Source organism: Pongo abelii, chromosome 11 (genome assembly GCF_028885655.2).
Source record: "Pongo abelii isolate AG06213 chromosome 11, NHGRI_mPonAbe1-v2.0_pri, whole genome shotgun sequence".
Taxonomy (NCBI): domain Eukaryota; kingdom Metazoa; phylum Chordata; class Mammalia; order Primates; family Hominidae; genus Pongo; species Pongo abelii.
Genome location: NC_071996.2, coordinates 17728509 through 17748245, shown reverse-complemented (window position 1 = coordinate 17748245; position 19737 = coordinate 17728509). Strand labels below are relative to the sequence as shown.

At 44.0% G+C, this 19737-nt stretch overlaps 1 protein-coding gene across 3 annotated transcripts in view; it reads right to left on the bottom strand.

The window, feature by feature from the left end:
• POTEI (POTE ankyrin domain family member I) overlaps nt 1-13873 on the bottom strand; it is a 56308-nt gene extending 42435 nt beyond the window's left edge. Inside the window, exons 1-6 of one of the 3 annotated variants that reach the window (XM_024243685.3) lie at nt 12381-13873; nt 9770-10373; nt 4990-5104; nt 4656-4829; nt 1769-1875; nt 314-451 (exon numbers count right to left, since the gene is read on the bottom strand). In XM_024243685.3, the coding sequence (XP_024099453.3) occupies nt 314-451; nt 1769-1875; nt 4656-4829; nt 4990-5104; nt 9770-10290 (1055 nt within the window). In that variant the 5' untranslated portion in view covers nt 10291-10373; nt 12381-13873. Of the gene's footprint in view, nt 1-313; nt 452-1768; nt 1876-4655; nt 4830-4989; nt 5105-9769; nt 12047-12380 lie in introns of those variants that run through there. The other 2 variants (XM_054549120.2, XM_054549119.2) reach the window with 2 other exon arrangements.
• Between the last annotated feature and the right edge of the window lie 5864 nt (nt 13874-19737).

Sequence of the window (19737 nt, the reverse complement as noted above, 5' to 3'; positions counted from 1 at the left end):
TCAGAAAAATCAAAGATGTGACACTATTTTTTATCCCATGCATAGGTGCTACACTTGGATCAAATGAACAATGTTGGGATCTCTAAGGATAAAGGTCTTAAAAGTCCTGAGATAAAGAATCCTGCACCCATTGGTACTTCTAACTTGTCTTGCTTTTTGTCTGATTTCTGGCTGACGCAGGGGACTAACTCACTGCCACTTGAAAACTACCTGAACCAAACTATGACATCTCACCTGATATGTAAGATGCAACTGTTATAATTATTTTAAACCTGAATTTAGCATTAACTAGCCTTTTAATGTAAACACTTACACATTATGATGACTAGAAACAGCATAGTCTCTGGCCGCCTGTCCAGATAGGTCTTGAGAAGATACATCAATATTCTGCTCAAGTAGAAGGCTGACTATACTTGCTGATCCACAACACACAGCAAGTATGAGGGCAGTTCTAAAATGACAGAGACAGGAACTGTAATGAAGTTATTTCAAAAGCTAATTTGATATACTTTACCAATTTCACATCTTGCCTGTCCATGCAGAATCAAACATTTACATGCACTAAAAGACATAAGCATCTTCAGTGCTCAAGTGTTCATCTTTGTAAAATACCACAAAGGTTAAAAGGAAAGAGAAAAAAAAAACCCCTCTTATCTCAGTGGGGTATTGCATAGCAGAAGCTACTAATTTAAAGTCCTTTGATGGGCAAGAAATAATGTTAGGGCCACTTATCTGAAGTGGACAAAGATTTAAGTGAAGATTTCATCACAGCTTCCCTAGACTGATATGCTATAATACAAAATCAGCTAGTGGGTAAGAGAACTAAGAGCTCTCTGCATGCTGAAAGCAGTAATATTAATAATATGGTAAGAATAGTAATCATAGGAGTTTCAGTTAATGGTGCCAATAACCATGTGCTAGGCACTGAATTAAATGCTACATATATCTTTCTTATGCACAGCCAACTTTGAAGGATATATTCTCCTACTTTTCATATATGACAACATATTTGGTGGTAAATAACGTCCCCAAGGTCACACACCTAGCAAGTAAGAAAGTTAGGAATTAACTCAGTCTTGTGTGACTCCAAAGCCTAGCTCTTTTCTCTTTATCACCCACCTACGGCTTGTCTTCATTAAAGGAAAAGTGTATCCACTTAAAACTATCTTCACTCCCTCTCTCCATACCAATTAAAAATAAAAACACGAAAATACACTGGAAATAAAAAAGGAAAAAAAGCTTTTGAACCCACAGTATGTGGGAACAGCAATTCATTGTCATGTAGGGATAAGCTAACATTAATATTCTTCAAAGAAAGCAACTTAAAGCACAGTCATTGAAAAGACAACAGGATTTCAACCCCTATTTATGTTTAATACAGCATATTTAGTAGAAAAGCATGTAAGACACAGAGGTTAAAAACTATTAGAAAGGGTTAAGAAGTTCAATACTGAGTCATAAAGTAAACTAAAAGTTAAAGTTCAAACTTCATAAAATTAATATGAAATCACTTTAGCTAACATAAGACCATGTAACCAAAAATATCACATAATAAATAACATCAGTCAATATAATAAGAGAAGATGAATCCTACTAAAACTGTTCTTTATGTTGCCCAGTCCAAATAACTGTTTTTCTGCCTAACTGATTTGTGTTGATACTGATGACTATATCCCAGTAAGTATACATTGATCTTATTAATTTAATATTTATGACTTGAGTGACTGCTATCCATCTAGAACACACAGATTAAAAGAAAGAACTATACCTTCCATATCTATCCAGTGCATTTAAATTAGCTTTTTTCTTGATTAAAAATTTCACCACTTGCTGTTTTTGCTCATGTACACCAAGTAACAGTGGTGTGAGGCCATGCTGTAAAACAATATAAAGCAAAGACGTATGTAATTCAAAAAAGTACATATTCCTCAACTGAACTGGAAACTTTATATAAGATCTTATGGACTTACACACATAGAAAGTAAATAAAATGTAGCCGCTTCCTTCTCACTCTTCTGTGCTTTCCCACACGCTGCTCCTTCCCTTGGAAACACCGCTTCTCTGCCTCACCACATTAACTCTAATCATCTCAAAAACTCACTTTAAACATTTACTGCTTCCAAGACTCTTTACTTCTAACTCAGTATTTGGCATGGTATTATTGGATGATAATATTTTTCCCATCTAAACAAAAAGCTTCTTGAGGGCAGGGGCTGTATCTTTTGTCTCTATATCCTCAACCCTAAGACAAATTGTGTATAAAGCAAGAATTTGCATGTAAAACATTTCTTTAGTTTCATGTTTTACCAAAAGTTCAACTTCCAACATGCAACAAAAAATGCTATTAAAACTCATACTGCCCATTTGAAAAAACTTTCCAACATTTATTTATTTAAAATCTATTTGTATTTAGTTTTCCCAGATTGTTAACTAAATCATCAGTTCATAGGACTACTGAAACTAAATTAACAGAATTCCTATCTGTATTCTTAATAACGCCATAGTTTTTAGTGTTTAAAACTGCCATGCTGATTATGCCAAAGCTCTACATACTTAAGAGACACACTGGATAGTCCATAATACAGCTTCACCTGACAAAAAACAGTTTAGAATTTGCCACAATTCTAATTGAGAAAACTCTGCTTTTAACAATGACTTACTGACCTAAGCACTTGAATGACTGAACAAAGAGACACAAAATCCTGAGAGGGCCATCCTCTACTTATTGAAAGACTACTCACAGCAAATTTCCAAAGACCTTCTGAATGGCAGTGAATAACTGATGGTAGGAAGGAAAAGGTATTATTCTGTAAGCTGACACGTACTACCAATAATATTCATTTTAATGTCTCAACCACAGAGATAAAAGTCAGACTAGGCCAGGAATGGTGGCTCACACCTGTAATCCTAGCATTTTGGGAGGCTGAGGCGGGTGAATCGTTTCAGTCCAGGAGTTCAAGACCAGCCTGAGAAACATGGCAAAAACCTCATCTCCACTAAAAAAAAAAAAAACCTGAGGTTGGAGGACCATCTGAGCTTGGGGAGGTCGAGGCTGCAGTGAGCTGTGATCGCACCACTATACTCCAGCCTGGGAAACAGAGTGAGACCCCATCTCAAAAAAAAAAAGTCAGATTAATGTTATTGGAAAGGAAAGATTTGAAGAAATCAGCACATATCCAACTCCAACTCTTCTAGAGATACCTTAAGTTTCTGAGACATAAGAATTTACACATTACATTTATGTATTGAGTGGTTCTTAAGCAGGAGTGTATCCAGATTTTGAGAAAATTGTTGTTGTTATTGTCGCTGTTGTTGTCGTTAGAGACACGGTCTCATTATGTTGACCAGGCTAGACTCGAACTCCTGAGCTCAAGCAATCCTCCCACCTCAGCCTCCCTAGCAACTGGGACTGCAGCCATGCACCACCATGCCTGGCTTCAAGGAAACATCTTCAAATATACATATCCAGGCTTTATTAGACTTATTGTATCAAAATATTCAGAAAAAGCCTAAACTTGTTGATTATTTAAAAATTTTCCTCAGGTTACTGGGATGCACAATTCTAGCTGAAAGCTAGTGCAACAGACAATTACTTCAGTCTCATTTCTCACCCACATGACCAATTCGTTTTCTCATTTGAAGATTTGGCCAAAAAGAGTAACGAGTGGGAGAGAGACACATTTGCTGAAAACACCACATGATTTTCCCTGGTAAGAGAAGAACAGGGTCTAGTCAACTCAAAATCAACTTGATCTTGTTACTTATTTATCTTCCACCTTCCCATCCAGACACTCTAGATTCGAAAGCAGAGCTGAGACTCTAATTGGCCATTTCTACCAGAATAGGATACTAAGTCAGTTAATTACTTGATATTCCCTCTGCTCAAGGGTTTCCCCTTACATTACCACCTATTCACTGCCAATCTGGTTCCTCAGAGGCCTCCTAAAATTGATCTCTAGGCAGTTTGCAACCCACTAACTCCCTCTCCCAAACTGAAAACTGTCATTCTCTAAAATTGAAGAGAATCTTGTCTCACCATACAAAGGAAACAAATCAACAACAACAACAACAACAACACACACACACACAACCTCTTCGTGGTCTTTTCCCTCCATTATCTAATTTCCAAATTGGCCTTGATATTTCTGATTGCTCTCTTTTTCACTTTCCACTTCTGCCTCACGAGCAATCAGAAATATCTTAAGCCTTGCCACTGAGAGATGCATCACCTCGTATCTATTACTGTTTTTTAGGAACTTGCAAAAGGAGCAGGATTTCTATTCACTGAAACATGTTTAACTTTTCTTGGAGTTTTCATGTAAAACCTATTTCAGGGCAAATTTTGCCATTTTACATTCATTAGGGGAAAAAATCGTAGGAGGGAAAAATTGAAAAATAGTAAGTATTACCTTCTACAAATTCAATGTTTTCAAAAAAAGTATTTACAAGTGCATTTAAAAAAAAAACTGTACCCTCTAATGCTTCTTCGAAAGTAACAATATTTAAAATTAAGTCTTAGATAATTAGATCATTTCAAAACATTTTCATTCAGGTTATGCTTGAGCTTCCAAATATGGAAGACTGGGCCCTTACACAGGTCAATGATAAAACGAATGCATTTCAGTATTTTGAAGATAAAATTGGTAGATCTATACCTTGTTTTTTGATTCAATATCAGCACCGTGTAAGAGCAGTGCTTTGGCCATTAATTTATCTTCATTGTAGATAGCATAGTGTAGAGCGGTATTTCCATACTCATCTGGAATATTTGGATCAGTGCCATGTTCCAGCAACATTAATGCACATTGATCTTCCTGGCATTGTACGGCCTGTCAGTATTAGACCAAAAACAAATTACAAATCCTAGGAATTCAAAATAAACATTCCACAGCTTTCACCAACTAGTTATATTTAAAGGAGAAAACTCATTTTTATGCTATGTATTGAAATCAAACCCACCTCACACTGACATAGTTGGCTATTGCATACCTTTGTCAGAGCTGTCCTCTTTTTGTTGTCAAGGACATTAACTTGACATCGTCTGTCCAGCAGGAGTTTTACTACTTCTGAATTCCCATTGGCAGAGGCCAGATGGAGAGCAGTCCTAGGAGAGTGAGAAGACTTTTTAGGAAATTGTAGTGCACTAGCTACAGCCACATTAATGATTCATGTAATTGCAAACACTGAACAGCCTGCTATTACTCTGCCTTCAAAACAAACATTTAACTTTCCCATGAAAAAAGCACACTATTTATTATCTCTCATTGCTCACTGTATTAATGAAAGAGCAGCCTATATGAATACAAAGAGCATAGCCCTTGGATGACATTCAACTTGGGCTGGAATCCTACTTGAAGCTCTGTCACTTCCTAGCTGTTGCTTAGCCTTTTGGGGTCTCGGTTTCCTCATCAATAAAATAGGAATGAAAATAGTAGCTTTCTCACAGGAAACCACTGTAATGCTTAAATGAGACTCTGCACAAAAGATATAGACTAGTTCCTAACACAAATAACAGCTCAATAATTGTTAGATATCATAATTTTTACTAATACCACTAAAGACAACATTTGAATTAAGTGAGATGATACAATTATACCTACACTTTGAGGTATGTTTTAAATATTACAGGTAACATTGTATTTTAGTGATTCTGAGATGATCATTGTCTCCATGTTGTCTCCACTGAAATACCACTTACAATTCATGATTTACTATAATTGGTGGCATTTAAATAATTCTCTTATTCAGATATAAAATAATGGGGCATCATACAATCCCTGGTGCCTTACATTAAGTAGAATATGTTATAACAGGTCTGGGGCGGTTCCAGTCAGATGACCAGCGTTTAGATAAATTTTAGTTCTTAAAAGAACTATGGAATAAGAAAGCTGAGGTGAAAACAAAAACAAATTTCTAAAATAAACCAATTCTTACTTTGGTTTTCAATAAAATTTAAGCCAAAGAAAACTTGGAATTCAAGTGAATAGCATGGGCTCATTTTTTTCAATACTTAGATTTATACAATGTATGTACATCAGATATTTCCAATCATTCTTATTAGGATTTAAGACTGTTATAAATTTTCTCTTTTTAAAACCGATTTATGGAACTATTTGTGGAGTTTTTTTCAACTTTTACATTCAGGGGTACATGGGCCGGATGTGCAGGTTTGTTACATAGGTAAACGTGCGTCAAGGGGGTTGGTTGTACAGATTATTTCATTATCCAGGTGTTAAGCCCACTACCTGTTCATTCTGTTTCCTGCTTCTTTCCCTCCTCCCACCCTCCACCCTGTGATAGGCCCCAGTGTGTGTTGCTTCCCTCTAGGTATCTGTGTGTTCTCATCATTTAGCTCCCACCTATAAGTGAGAACATGCAGTATTTGGTTTTCTCTTCCTATGTTAGTTTGCTAAGGATAATGGCTTTCAATACCATCCATCTTCCTGCAAAGGACATGCTCTTGTTCCTTCTTTTATGGCTGTATAATATTCCATGCTGTTTATGTACCACATTTTAGTTCTTAAAACAACTAAAACAGTCTTTATCCAAGACTTACAAATTTTCAACAGGGCAGTTAAGGGTTGTCTTTTACTATTTTCTACCTTCAGAAATGCTTCTGTTTGAAAGGAGGGAGGAAAAGCTTCAATTGAGATTAAGTCCTAATGCCCCAATTTTAAATCACTCAGCTTGCTCAAGCCCAGCAGGTAAACATGAAGTTTTCAAAGGTGGAAGGATCCTGAGAGACAGTAGAATATGCCTGCCACATAATAGGTGTCTGGCTTATGTCTGATGACTAAATGGACTGAAAGAATGGATGAACACAGCTTGGGAGTTCAATATTTTTAAAGAAAACTCCTGTAGAGTAAGGCAATACATTTGCAATAGTAATAATCATTTATATTTGCTATTTTAATTTTCATAAATATATAACTCAACTAAAATGATTAATTCATACTTTTTACATGTTTACATATAATGAAAAGGTAATTATGTAATAAAATGTATATACAATAAAATCTACAGGAACAGGTAAACACAATGCCTCTACTTCTGAAGAGGGTAAAAGTTCACGGAAGATAGCCAACCACAGAAAGAAAAATAAATAATAGAATGTGACAAATTATTTGCATCTATGCAAGAAGCATATTCCTTCCTTCAAGAAGCATATTCCTTCTCTTCCCAAGGATTATTTCATTACTAATGAACCTTAACTAAAACTTCAGATGTTCATTGCAGAAATCACAGATAAGAGAAAGGGAAAAACTTCACTTACAAATCCCCAGAAACAAGTTTGATTATATTTTCTACATATTTTCAGCTAACACAAGAGCAGATTCTGTTCATGTATATGTGTAACAAACTGATTTTTTTCTCACTTGATATAGCAAAGTACATCTTTGCATGTCGACATATCTCTGTATCTACTGACACCCTCAATAGTTACATATTATTCCATCCTACGGATGCACTGAAATTTCTTCATGAAATCTTTATATGGGCTCTTCTAAATTACACTGCTATTTTAAGCAATACTAAGAAAAACAGACATCTACTTGGTAAAGATATTTCAGTATCATGGAATTGATGAGTAAAAAGCATCACAGTTTTAAAATGTGGTTCTTACCACTAAAGTGTCTGTTTGAAAAGCTGCAGCAACTTAAACTTTAAACAACTATATAAGTACCACTGTTCTTCATCCTCACAAACTTTGTGGATAGAAAACAGTATTTCATTCCTTTTTTTTTTGTTGTTGTTGAGATGGAGTCTCACTCTATCACCAAGGCTGGAATGTAGTGGCGCGATCTCGGCTCACTGCAACCTCCACCTCCCTGGTTCAAGCAATTCTCTTGCTTCAGCCTCCTGAGTAGCTAGGATTACAGGTGCATGCCACCATGCCCAGCTACTTTTTCAGTAGAGATGGGATTTCACCACACTGGCCAGGCTGGTCTCAAACTCCTGACTTCATGATCCACCTGCCTCAGCCTCCTCAAGTGCTGGGATAACAGGCATAAGCCACTGCACCCGGCCTTTCATTCCTCTTCTAACTTAAATAGAAAACAGTATTTCATTCCTCTTCTAACTTAAATTCTTTCTTCTACCAGGAACGCTATCTTTTCCTATGTGCATAGGTCACTGGTAGACATGCAAAAAAAGTACTTTGCCCAATTTTAAAATGAGCTTATTTTATTATATCTGCAAATATAGGCCAGGCACGGTGGCTCACGCCTGTAACCCCAGCACTTTGGGAGGCCAAGGTGGGTGGATCACGAGGACAGGAGTTCGAGACCTGCCTGGCCAAGATGGTGAAACCCCATCTCTACTAAAAATACAAAGCAATTAGCCAGGCGTAGTGGCTGGCGCCTGTAATCCCAGCTACTCAGTAGGCTGAAACAGAGAATTTTTTGAACCTAGGAGGCAGAGGTTGCAGTGAGGCGAGATCACACCACTGCACTCCAGCCTGGGCAACTCCATCAAAAAATAAGTATATATATATATAAAAAAATAGGCATTTGTGTTTTCTTCTGGTATGTTTCTCTTCTTGTATATTTAAATTTTTTAATCTATACTCCTATTTTTGTGACATAAAAATCTAGCTAGTTTTCTCCAAACATGAATTATGAACAATCCATCTTTTTTAAATAATAAAAAACATCACCATTATCAAGCGCTAAATTCTTACATATATCTGGGTATTTCTAAATTTCCTATTGTGTTCCATTCATTGATGTCTTTTCAGCTGTTAGTAAACAATTTGTGGAAATAAATAACACGCACATTTTGATATCTGGAAAAGCAAGCCTTTTTCCATTCTGTTACAAAAAATTAATTTATCACAATAATAAAAGACAGCATGTGTAATTTAAAAACGCTAAAACTTTGCTATTTTTATTTGGCTTAGGTAAAAGTGATAAACAGAAATAGCTCCCATCTTTTTTTTTTTTTTTTTTTTTGAAACGGAGTCTCGCTTTGTCGCCCAGGCTGGAGTGCAGTGGCACTATCTCGGCTCACTGCAAGCTCCGCCTCCCGGGTTCACGCCATTCTCCTGCCTCATCCTCCTGAGTAGCTAGGACTACAGGCACCTGCCACAGCGCCCGGCTAATTTTTTTTATATTTTTTAGTAGAGACGGGGTTTCACTGTGTTAGCCAGGATGGTCTCGATCTCCTGACCTTGTGATCTGCCCGCCTAGGCCTCCCAAAGTGCTGGGATTACACGCGTGAGGCACGGCGCCCAGCCAAAAAGCTCACATCTTAAGAAAATTCAATCTTCCTATTCAAGCACAGGAACCATCTTCCCATTTCAGTTTCCTTCTAAGGTTCCTCAGTAAAGAACATATTTACATAGTGTACATTGATATAAAATCCATACTGGATTTTATTTGAAGAATATTTAGCCCTGAATTTGATGTGTTATGGGGCTTCATTCTTAGTTCTCAATACACACTTTTCTATAATGTATAGAACATTGTTTTAAAATCTGTAGATTAAAAATAATCTGCTGCATCGACAATTTTGTGAGTTAAATCACTTTAAAACAGTCTATTAGTGTTCTACAAGGGAAATTATAATTTTATTGGAAATCAGCTAAAGTTTTGTTTTTGTGTTGCTGCTCATAAAGGGGCCTGTGCCCTGACCTCTCTGAGGTTTCCACATCCAGGGTGGTGTGAGGCCTGCGGAGGTGAGAAAGCCAGGTGCCCCTCCTCCCCCACCAGGAGAGTATGTCCCCATCATCCCCCCACGTCCCACCTCCTCCCAGCCCAGGCCTGGTTACCTCTTTTGCTTGTCCTTCTTGTTCACGTCAGTGTCCCTGAGCATGACGACGAGATCCTTTCTGGGGACTTTACCCCACCAGGCAGCTCTGTGGAGCTTGTTCAGATCTTCTCGACGGACGTTGTACCTGGGCTCCATGAAGGCGCTGTCGTCGTAGTCTCCCCAAGCGCCCACGTTGCTCTTGCCGCTCCCCCTGCAGCAGGGGAAGCAGTGGCAGCACCACTTGCCCATCTTGCTTCTGAGTGTCTTCATAGAGGAGTCGTCGTGGTCTCCAGAAGTGCCCACGTTGCTCTTGCCGCTTCCCCTGCAGCAGGGGAAGCAGTGGCGGCACCACTTGCCCATCTTGCTTCTGAGTGTCTTCATAGAGGAGTCGTCGTGGTCTCCAGAAGTGCCCACGTTGCTCTTGCCGCTCCCCCTGCAGCAGGGGAAGGAGTGGCGGCACCACTTGCCCATCTTGCTTCGGAGACCAAATGGCTTCTTCACAAAGGAGGCAGCTGGCATTGAACCAACCTCAGCCACCATCTGCTTTTAACAGCCAGGGGAAGCCGGTAGTAGCCAGCAGATCGCGTCTACCAACCAGTTTCACCAACTAGCAGGTTTCCAATCTGTTTGAAGAGAAAAGTCAATCCCAGCCAAAACCTGCCAACCCCAGCAGGGGAGCCCAGCCCACCCCACCCAGGGAAAACCCACACCCACCTGGGGAAAGCCCACGCCCACCCGGGGCGACCCCACGCCCAACCGAGGAAGGGCCAACCACCCCCCTCCCCCCACAAGAAAACACCCAGGCCCCCCAAGGGAATGCCAAACCCAGCAGAGAAAAGGTCAAGCCCAGCAAGGGAACGCGAGAGAGGAAACGCCAATCCAAGTAGGAAAGGTCAATCCAAGGAGGAACACCAGGCCAAGCGACCAACACCAAGCCAAGCAAAGAACGCAAAGCCAAGCCACGAGGCTACAGGCCAGCCAAGCCCTTACGCGCGTGCAGCATCCGCGTGCAAGCCGTTACAGGCCAACCAAGCCGTTACGTGCGTGCAGCATGCGCGTGCAAGCCGTTACAGGCCAGCCAAACCGTTATGCGCGTGCGGCGTGCGCGTGCAAGCCGTTACAGGCCAGCCAAACCGTTATGCGCGTGCGGCGTGCGCGTGCAAGCCATTAAAAGCCAGCCAAGCCGCTGCCGCGCGTGCGGCGTGCGCGTGCGGCGTGCGCGTGCGGCGTGCGCGTGCGGCGTGCGCGTGCGGCGTGCACATCTCAGGTGGCGTCAGTACGTGTGGCACAGACACTGGCCGATGCGTGCAACCCGCGTGTTTAAGTCTTGGCGCCACGAATGTCACTGACAGCCTTGTGTTCCCGGCAAACTTCGTGGGAGTCTGCGGAGCTTTCAGGCCATTGAGAAGCCTCTGGTGAAAAAAAAGCCTCTTGAAGCAGCACTGGGGTTAAGCGGCTGGAACCTGAGGATGCTGACAGCCTCCTCTGAAGAAAGCCCCCAGGACACTCCTGGCGGTGCTGTTGTGCGTGGCAGCGGCTGCAGCTCGGAGCTGGGGCTGGCGGAGCTAGCTGCAAATGGCCTCAAAATCGCGGAGCACAAGATGCCCACGGAGCCCAGCGCCTGCCTGAGGTGCCTTGGACAGCTGCTCCTCTTTGCTCCCCACCCAAAACACGAGGCCATCAGCGAGGGGGCATTTGGGGCCACAGGATCACGGCCAGCTCCTGCCCCGGTGCCCCCTGCCCAGTGTCCAAGCCAGGGCCAACAGATGTGGGGCTTCTGGCCTGGGGGGCTCTGCTCCCCTGACATGCAATAGGGTCACGGTGCAGGCAGCTATGTCCAGGCCGGCAAGAGGGGGTTTGGAGAGGCAGTCACAGGACAGCGCTCTTCCCTCCTGTGGATGACTCCTTCCTGCCCTTTCCTCTCTCTGCTAAAGCCTCCAACGTTTTCTGTCCCATCCATATGCTCCACGTATGCCCCTGCTTTTGCTTTGATTTTCTTATTAAAATAAATCTGCAGGCTGGCTGGGTGCAGTGGCTCATGCCTATAATCCCAGCACTTTGGGAGGCCGAGGCAAGTGGATCACCTGAGGTCGGGAGTTCAAGACCAGCCTGACCAACATGGAGAAACCCTGTCTCTACTAAAAATACAAAATTAGCCAGGTGTGGTGGTGCAAGCCTGTAATCCCAGCTACTTGGGAGGCTGAGGCAGGAGAATCGCTTGATCCTGAGAAGCAGAGGTTGCGGTGAGCCAAGATACTGCCATTGCACTCCAGCCTGGGCAACAAGAGCAAAACTCCATCTCAAAAATAAATAAATACATACATAAATAAATAAATAAATAATAAAATAAAATAAATCTGCAGGCTGCCCCCTCAGAGCAATGTATCTTCCCTGCATTACTGCAGAAGGATGGCCACACCCCTGCCCTGGCGGACTAGACCTCTTAAGGACACCTCCGCCTTCCACCTCATTCTTGAATCACCCACGTCTTCCTCTCTAGTCAGTTGTACAAACGTACTTTTTCCTGGCCCATCTTTAAAACATCCTCTTCATGCTTCGCTCTCCAGCTGCATCCCATTTCTCTGTTCCCCTGTAGAGCAAAATGGCTCCAAAGCGTGGTCTTGACTTACCTTAAACACCCCTCCTCCCTCTCGCTATCTGAGCTACTCCAGTCCAGCTCTCCGCCTCTACACTGCCGTGAACCTGCTACTGCCGGCAGCAATGGCCTATGGAGAAGTGCAGCCCCCCGCTGTAAGACAGGGGGCCTCCCTCCCTGCTGCTCCTCAGCACCCCCTGCACGTGGCTTCCTGGACCACTCTTCTCCCGCTCCAAGGCCCCTCCTCCGCGCAAATTTCGGGACTCCTGGCTGCCCAAGGCCGCTCTTCCGTTTTCTGTCCACACCTGCTCCCTGGGGTTGCATTGATTCCCACAGCTCCAAATGCCACCAGCCTGCTCATCGCGCCCCGCCCAGGCCTCTCCCTCGCTAGGAGCATCTCCTCTGTTTTTCCACCTGATGCTCATAGACACCACCTCTCGCCCTTCCTTCACAAACAGCTCCAAACAAAACTGCCTCCGTTTCAGTGAATGGCTCCTCAGGACGGAAAACCTCGAGTCCTCCCCGTGTGCTCTTTCTCTCACACCCAGATCCAACCCAGCATTAATCCCCGCGACTCTTGCACGCTTCCAGCCTCCACCGCCCTGACCCAGGCTCCGGGTCCTCGCAGCCGCCTCCACCCTGCGCCCTGCGGTTCCTGCTCCACACAGGCTCAAAAGTCAGATCGCGCCTCTCTGGCTCCACCAGAGAGCAGGCCTGCGAGGCCTACAGCAGGGGCCGGCTCTCCCCGCTCCTTCCTGGGCCCAGCGCACTCTTTGAAGGCATCCTGGCTCCCTCAGCGGAGGAGGTCTTCCCAGAGTGTCACTTTCTCTGTGAAACACTCCAAATGCCCCTTTATGCCCTCATTTTTTTACTCTCCATAGCATTTTTCTTCCTCTAATATACTATTTACTTATATTGTTTATTTTCTTTCTTCTCCTACCAGAATGTACTGGCCATAAAGGCAGAACTTTTTTTCCTGCTTTGTTTACCTTTGTATCCCTGGTAGCACAGACGCATTTAATATTTAATTGTTGAGAGAATGAATGAATGTGTTTCCCCTATTTACCTATCACTCTGCTGCCCTGCAACGGGCCCTCAGCTTCCTGCTAACAAAGACTCTCTGCTTGGCCAAAGGGTAGTCCGGCTCCTGAACCTCCTCCTACGTCCATCTGTGCACGTCCTGGTAAAATCCAGTTTCACCAAGAACCTTGGTAAGTCAGGTTAGCAAGAAGCCCCTACCCTCAATACCTCATCGCCCTCCATATCTGATCAGGCTCCTCATCCTCCATCGTCCCCAAGGTGAAGTCTGACCACCACGGCCTGTCTTCAGCAAGAATCCTATTGGGCCAGATTAGCCAGAGTCCTTTTTACTCTGAATCACCTTTTAGTCATTTTCCACCCACTGCCCCCAACTCTGCTCCTTGGTTATCAGCTCCCCCTTGCCCATGCTGTATTTGAGTTGAACCTGATCTATCTCGATCCATCTATACCTACCTCAACGGTCTGGAATAAAGTCCACCTGCCATGCTAGTAACATTGAGTAATTTTTCTTTTAACACTGCTCATGCTGACCTTATACCTGCTGACCTCAGCCCCTCTCTCCACCACTCTGTGTCCTCCATCCAGCTTTGCTGGCTCTTCCAAGCAGAAAATGTCCTCCCTGCTTTCTGTTTCCAGAGTCCTTCCACCACATCTCTTCTTGGATGCTAATGATTGATGTGTTCATCTCCCCTCCCTTCCGCACTAAGCTCAGCCCCGCAGCCTCTTGTCTAAGACAAGCTGAAGTAGTGCTTGAAGAAACCAGCTCTGAGAGGTTAAACGGTCTGCCAAAGCCAGTGAGGTCCCCACCTCTGTACATTCACACCTGCCACCTCTGGAAAGAGCCCTGGCACTGCACCCTGCTGAGGCTGCCCAGTTACCCTGAGCCCTTGCCCAATGCCACCAACAGTGAATCTGCATCAGAGACGCTGGACTGAACCCCAGCCTTTGGCGATTTGCTAAGTTAGAGAAATCACGTGTTTAGCATTGAACCCAAGCAGCACCTGTCTTAGTCTGTTATAAGCTGCTTATAGCAGAAAACATGAAACTGGGTAATTGATAAAGAAAAGAAATTTTCATTTCTCTCCCAAGGTCGAGGGAGCACATCTGGTGAGGAACTTCTTGCTGGTGAGGACTCTGCAGAGTCCCAAGGCAGTGTAGGACAGTCCATGGCTAGGAAGTGGAGCGTGCTGATGCTACCTCTTCTTCTTCTTCCTTTAAAGCCTTTAGTCCCATTGATACCATAATGCACTAATCTATTAACTCATGGTGGATGAGTCCATTCGTGAGAATGAAGCTCTCAGGACCCAATCACCACTTAAAAGAATCCAACTTCTCAGCACTGCCACACTGGGGATTCAGTTTCAGCAGGAGTTTCAGACAGGACAAACACTGCTATCATAGCCACCCCTCTTCTCATGCCACCCAGGCTGGGACCCCAGCCTACCCTGCAACTTAGCCACAGGGCACAAGCCCCAAGGCCTCCTACCCCGGCCACATTCAGGAGTCCCACCCAGTCTTCCTGAAAGGCTCCCACTCTTCCTTCTTCTCTTCCAGCCAGAATGGCCATACCTCACACACCCCTCCTTCCTGTTCAAATCAGGTAACCCCCCTTCCGTCTCCCGGCACGTGACCTCTATCACACCTCACACTGGAGCTGGCAGAGGGAAGGTGCCTTCTTCTTAACTTAGTAAGCCAGGGCCTGAGCAGGCTCTCAGGAGTGCTGGCGACTGAATTAGGAGGGTGGGAGTGTGCAGCAATGTCACCAGAGGTGCACCTGCTGGAGAGATTTCAGGAAATCCCTAAGCAGCTATTGTTCATAAACAGTTGTGTGACAATAGTTATTTGCAGCTAAAACACAAAGTCAATAATTAACAAACTATGTGGCATGAGGGGATTGTTGTCTTTGTGAAAATAGGAAGCTTATTTTTTCATTTGTACACATTCACGGGGTACATGTGCAATTTTGTTACATGCATGGATTGCATAGTGGCCAAGTCGGGGCTTTTAGGATATCCGTCACCAGAATAATGTACATTGCACCCATTAACCAATTTCTCCTCCTCCTCCTCCTCCCTGCCACCCCTTCACCCTTTGTCTCCATTGTCTCTCATCTTACTTTCAGCATACATATTTTTTAGCTCCCAATTATGAGTGAGCACATGCAATGTTTGTCTTTCTATGCCTGGCTTATTTCACTTAAGAACTTAAGATAATGGCTTCCATTTCCATCCACGTTGCTGCAAAAGACATGATTTCATTGTTTTTTATGGCTGAATAGTTTACCATTATGTATATATGGTGCATTATCTTTATCCGTTTATCCAATGTTGGACACCTTGGTCGATTCCATATCTTTGCGACTGTGAAGCTTTGACTTATTAAAGAAGTGGCTTGAAATTCACCCAGGAAATTGCTGAGGTCTTATCAAAACTGAGTCCTTTGCTGGGTCTGCAGTCATTTGGATCAAGCACGACCTTATTCCCAGCAGGGTGGCCATTCAGAACTCTGCAGAGCTCTACTCCACACAGCCCCTCTGGGTCCCTTATTGGACCTGGGCCTGAAGAAAAGAAAATCTGTCTCTGCGTTTTATGTAAAAGTACGGTTATTACTTGTTTGTTTTGTTGTTGTTGTTTGTTTTTTGTTTGTTTTGACAGAGTTTTGCTCTTGTCGCCCAGGCTGGAGTGCAATGGCATGATCTCGGCTCACTGCAACCTCTGCCTCCCGGGTTCCAGTGATTCTCCTGCCTCAGCCTCCCAAGTAGCTGGGATTACAGGCATGTGCCACCATGCCTGGCTAATTTTGTATTTTTAGTAGAAACAGGGTTTCACCATGTTGGCCAGGCTGGTCTCCAACTCCTGACCTCAAGTGATCTGCCTGCCTTGGCCTCCCATAGTGCTGGGATTACAGTTGTGAGCCACCGCACCTGGCCCGATTATTACTTTTTATCTTAAAACCTTGAAATTATCCCTCAAAAAAGGCTGTTCATTTTATTAACTTTTTTTTTTTTTTTTTTTTTTGAGACAGAGTCTCTCTCTGTTGCCCAGGCTGGAGTGCAGTGGCGCAATCTCGGCACACTGCAAGCTCTGCCTCCTGGGTTCATGCCATTCTCCCACCTCAGCCTCCCAAGTAGCTGGCACTACAAGCGCCCGCCACCACGCCCAGCTAATTTTTTGTATTGTTAGTAGAGATGGGGTTTCACCATGTTAGCCAAGATGGTCTCGATCTCCTGACCTCGTGATCCGCCTGCCTTGGGCTCCCAAAGTGCTAGGATTACAGGCGTGAGCCACCACACCTGGCCCATTTTATTAACTCTTAAATTGAGCTCAGTTCTCTATGTGAACTCAGTTGTCAATCATTAAAACTGGTAGGTTGGCTGTTTCAACGCAAAAGCTACTTCTTACTCCAAACTGGTTTCCTTTTCAAATTTAAACAGAGAGGAAGCCCCAGCCCAACTGGCTGGATCCCAGAGCTGCAGGTGACAACCCCCATGCACCCTCTGAGTCTCACTGTGAAATCCAGAACACTGGTGTGCAGTCTGGAGGGACTAATGTTAAGCTCTTTATATATCAAGTGCTGTCTATGAGCAAATGAGGTTGATTCACAGAGTTTCATCAGCAGGGCATCATCCCCCAATAAAATACTAACTTTAAAGTTAATTCTTATTGTAGATCCATATAGAAGTGCTTCATACAGAAGACTACCTTTTAAGGGGCCCAAAAGACATGTGGCTATACCAAGAACAAAGTGCAGATTAGCAAAGCCCTGCATAAATGTTCATAATTAAGTGTTTCTTATTATATTGAGGCAAAATCTAGACTTTTGCTTCATCAAATTTTAGAATAAATCAGCTTTAACAAATAGAATTAAATGAGATATAATCTAGTAAGAAGTTAGAAATTGAATACAAAATCCAATAAAAAGGAAGATTGAGATACGAACTGAGGGGTTCGTGGTGTTTACCGCTTGGGATTCTGAGACAAAAAGGCATCTCATCCCCAAATGGAATTTAGGCTGGATGGTCCAGGGTGCTGGAGCACTGTTGTTAATTCAGTTCCATCTAATACAGATTTGTGGGAACACAGCCTCATTTTTCAGACATCCTAAATATGAAAATACTCAGGAAGATGTCATGATGTATGTAATTTACTTAAAAATTCTCCACTAAAAACAAAATAGCAAATATGGCAAAACGAGTTTAATCTATGGGTGTGACTGAGTCTCTGACAGGGCCCCAAAGAGTCCTTCCTGGTCTTCATGCCAATGTGCAACCTCCACCCTTAGAGTGGCCCTGGACTCACCTCTAACAGACAGCAGGTCACAAAAGGCGGGGACTCCCACTCTCTCACCCTCTCCCTCCTGCCCTAGGGGAGGCCATAGGTGCTGGTGCAGGGGAGAGGCCGCCGGGCTGGAAGTGGAGGGTGTAGGGGCTGGGTGGAGGAAAGGGCAGGAAAGACCCTTCCAAGCCCAAATGCTTCTGGCAAAGCACTCAGGCACTGCAGGGTCCTGGCTGTTTCCTGACTGCCACCCAGTTGAAAGGGAAGCTCCTGAGGGAGGGTGCTTCTCTGTGTCCCAGTCCTCAGGGCTCTGCAGCGGCACTGGCACTGCCATGGGAAGAAAAAACGGTCTTGATGCCTGGCCCAGCTCTGAGCCCAGTGCTGAGGACAAGCTGATTCCCCTCCTGAGCCTGCGCTCCCAGGAGGGCCCCTGCACGCCAGGCCTGTCCTTCAGCACGTGACTGCCTGCCTCCCTGAAAGATCCAATCTCTCTCTCTCTCTTTTTTTTTGAGACAGAGTCTCACTCTGTCACCCAGGCTGGAGTGCAGTGGCACAATCTCAGCTCACTGCAACCTCCACCTCGCAGATTCACGTGATTCATTGTTTTTTTGTTTGTTTGTTTTTTTCTTGAGACAGAGTCTCCCTCTGTCACCCAGGCTGGAGTGCAGCGGCGCAATCTCAGCTCACTGCAACTCCACCTCCCGGGTTCAAGCAATTTTCCTGCCCCAGCCTCCCAAGTAGCTGGAATTACAGGCGCCCACCACCATGCCCGGCTAATTTTTGTACTTTTTTTTTTAGTAGAGACAGGGTTTCACCATGTTAGCCAAAATGGTCTGCACCTCCTGACCTTGTGATCCACCCGCCTCGGCCTCCCAAAGTGTTGGGATTACTGGTGTGAGCCACCGCGCCCGGCCCCCATCTCTCTCTTAAAGTGCATTATTTTCAGCTTCCATTTTTACTTCAGGGAACCTTTGCTTTCTGCACCATGTTTTCTTCAAGTACATCTTTTCTGGTACATATTTTGTATGATTTAGAGACTAAAAGCATTGCTAATTATGTTACATAAAAATTGGTATAATTAATAAAGGTCCTTATCTGAGCATAGCATCATCTGGAAAATGAAGTTTGGTCCTGGAGGCCGACTGCTTGCGGAGGTGATGTTCTGTCCAGCATGGTCGCTGCCTGGAGGCCAAAATGAGCATCTCAGACTGTGCTGGGCTTTCTGAAGGGCCACACAACAGTTCAGGTTCACCATTTGATTTAAAGGAACATCAGCCGGACTCACACCGTTGCCTTTGAGGACTGTCTACAGGGTCCCCCCGTGAATGAAAATGTCTGTGTAAGGACCCCGCGTAAAAGATGCTCTCTGTACTTCTAGAAAGCCACCAGTACAAATGCACTCTAAATGCAGCAAAAATTACTAAATTACATAACACATAACAATCATGGAAAAACAAAAACCTGGTGTATCTGTCAGCTCAGGCTGCCCTAAACAAATGCCGCAGGCTGGGAGGCCTAACCCACAGAAACATTTCCTCTCACAGCTCTGGAGCCTGGAAGTCTGAAATCAAGTCACCAGATTTGGGTTCCCCGGAGTCCTCCTTCATCGGTATGTGGATAGCTACCTTCTCACTGTGCTCTTCCAAAAGGTAGAAAATCCAAGTATGCATCAACAGATGACAAACAGACAAAATGTGGTGGATGGGTGTTCACGAGATATTATTCAGTCACAAAAGGAGTGAAGCTCTGATGTGCGCTACAGCACAGATGGACCTAAGACATTATGCTACGTGGCATAGGCCAGACGCAAAAGGAAAATACTGCATGATTCCCCTCACATGCAATCTCTAGATGAGGAAAATGTATGGAGACAGAAAGCAGCCCCGCCCAAGAAGCCAGGAAGGTGGAGAAAGGTGTTTCTCACTCCCCACAGGTGCCAGGGGGCAGCCCACTTGGACAGCCATCGCTTTAAAGTCTTCCTCAGAGAATCCCTTCACACCTAATTTGTTGCAGAGCATTTTCCTTCATGATGGATGTGCCCAGAACACTGACGGGTCCTCTAGTCCTGGCACGGGG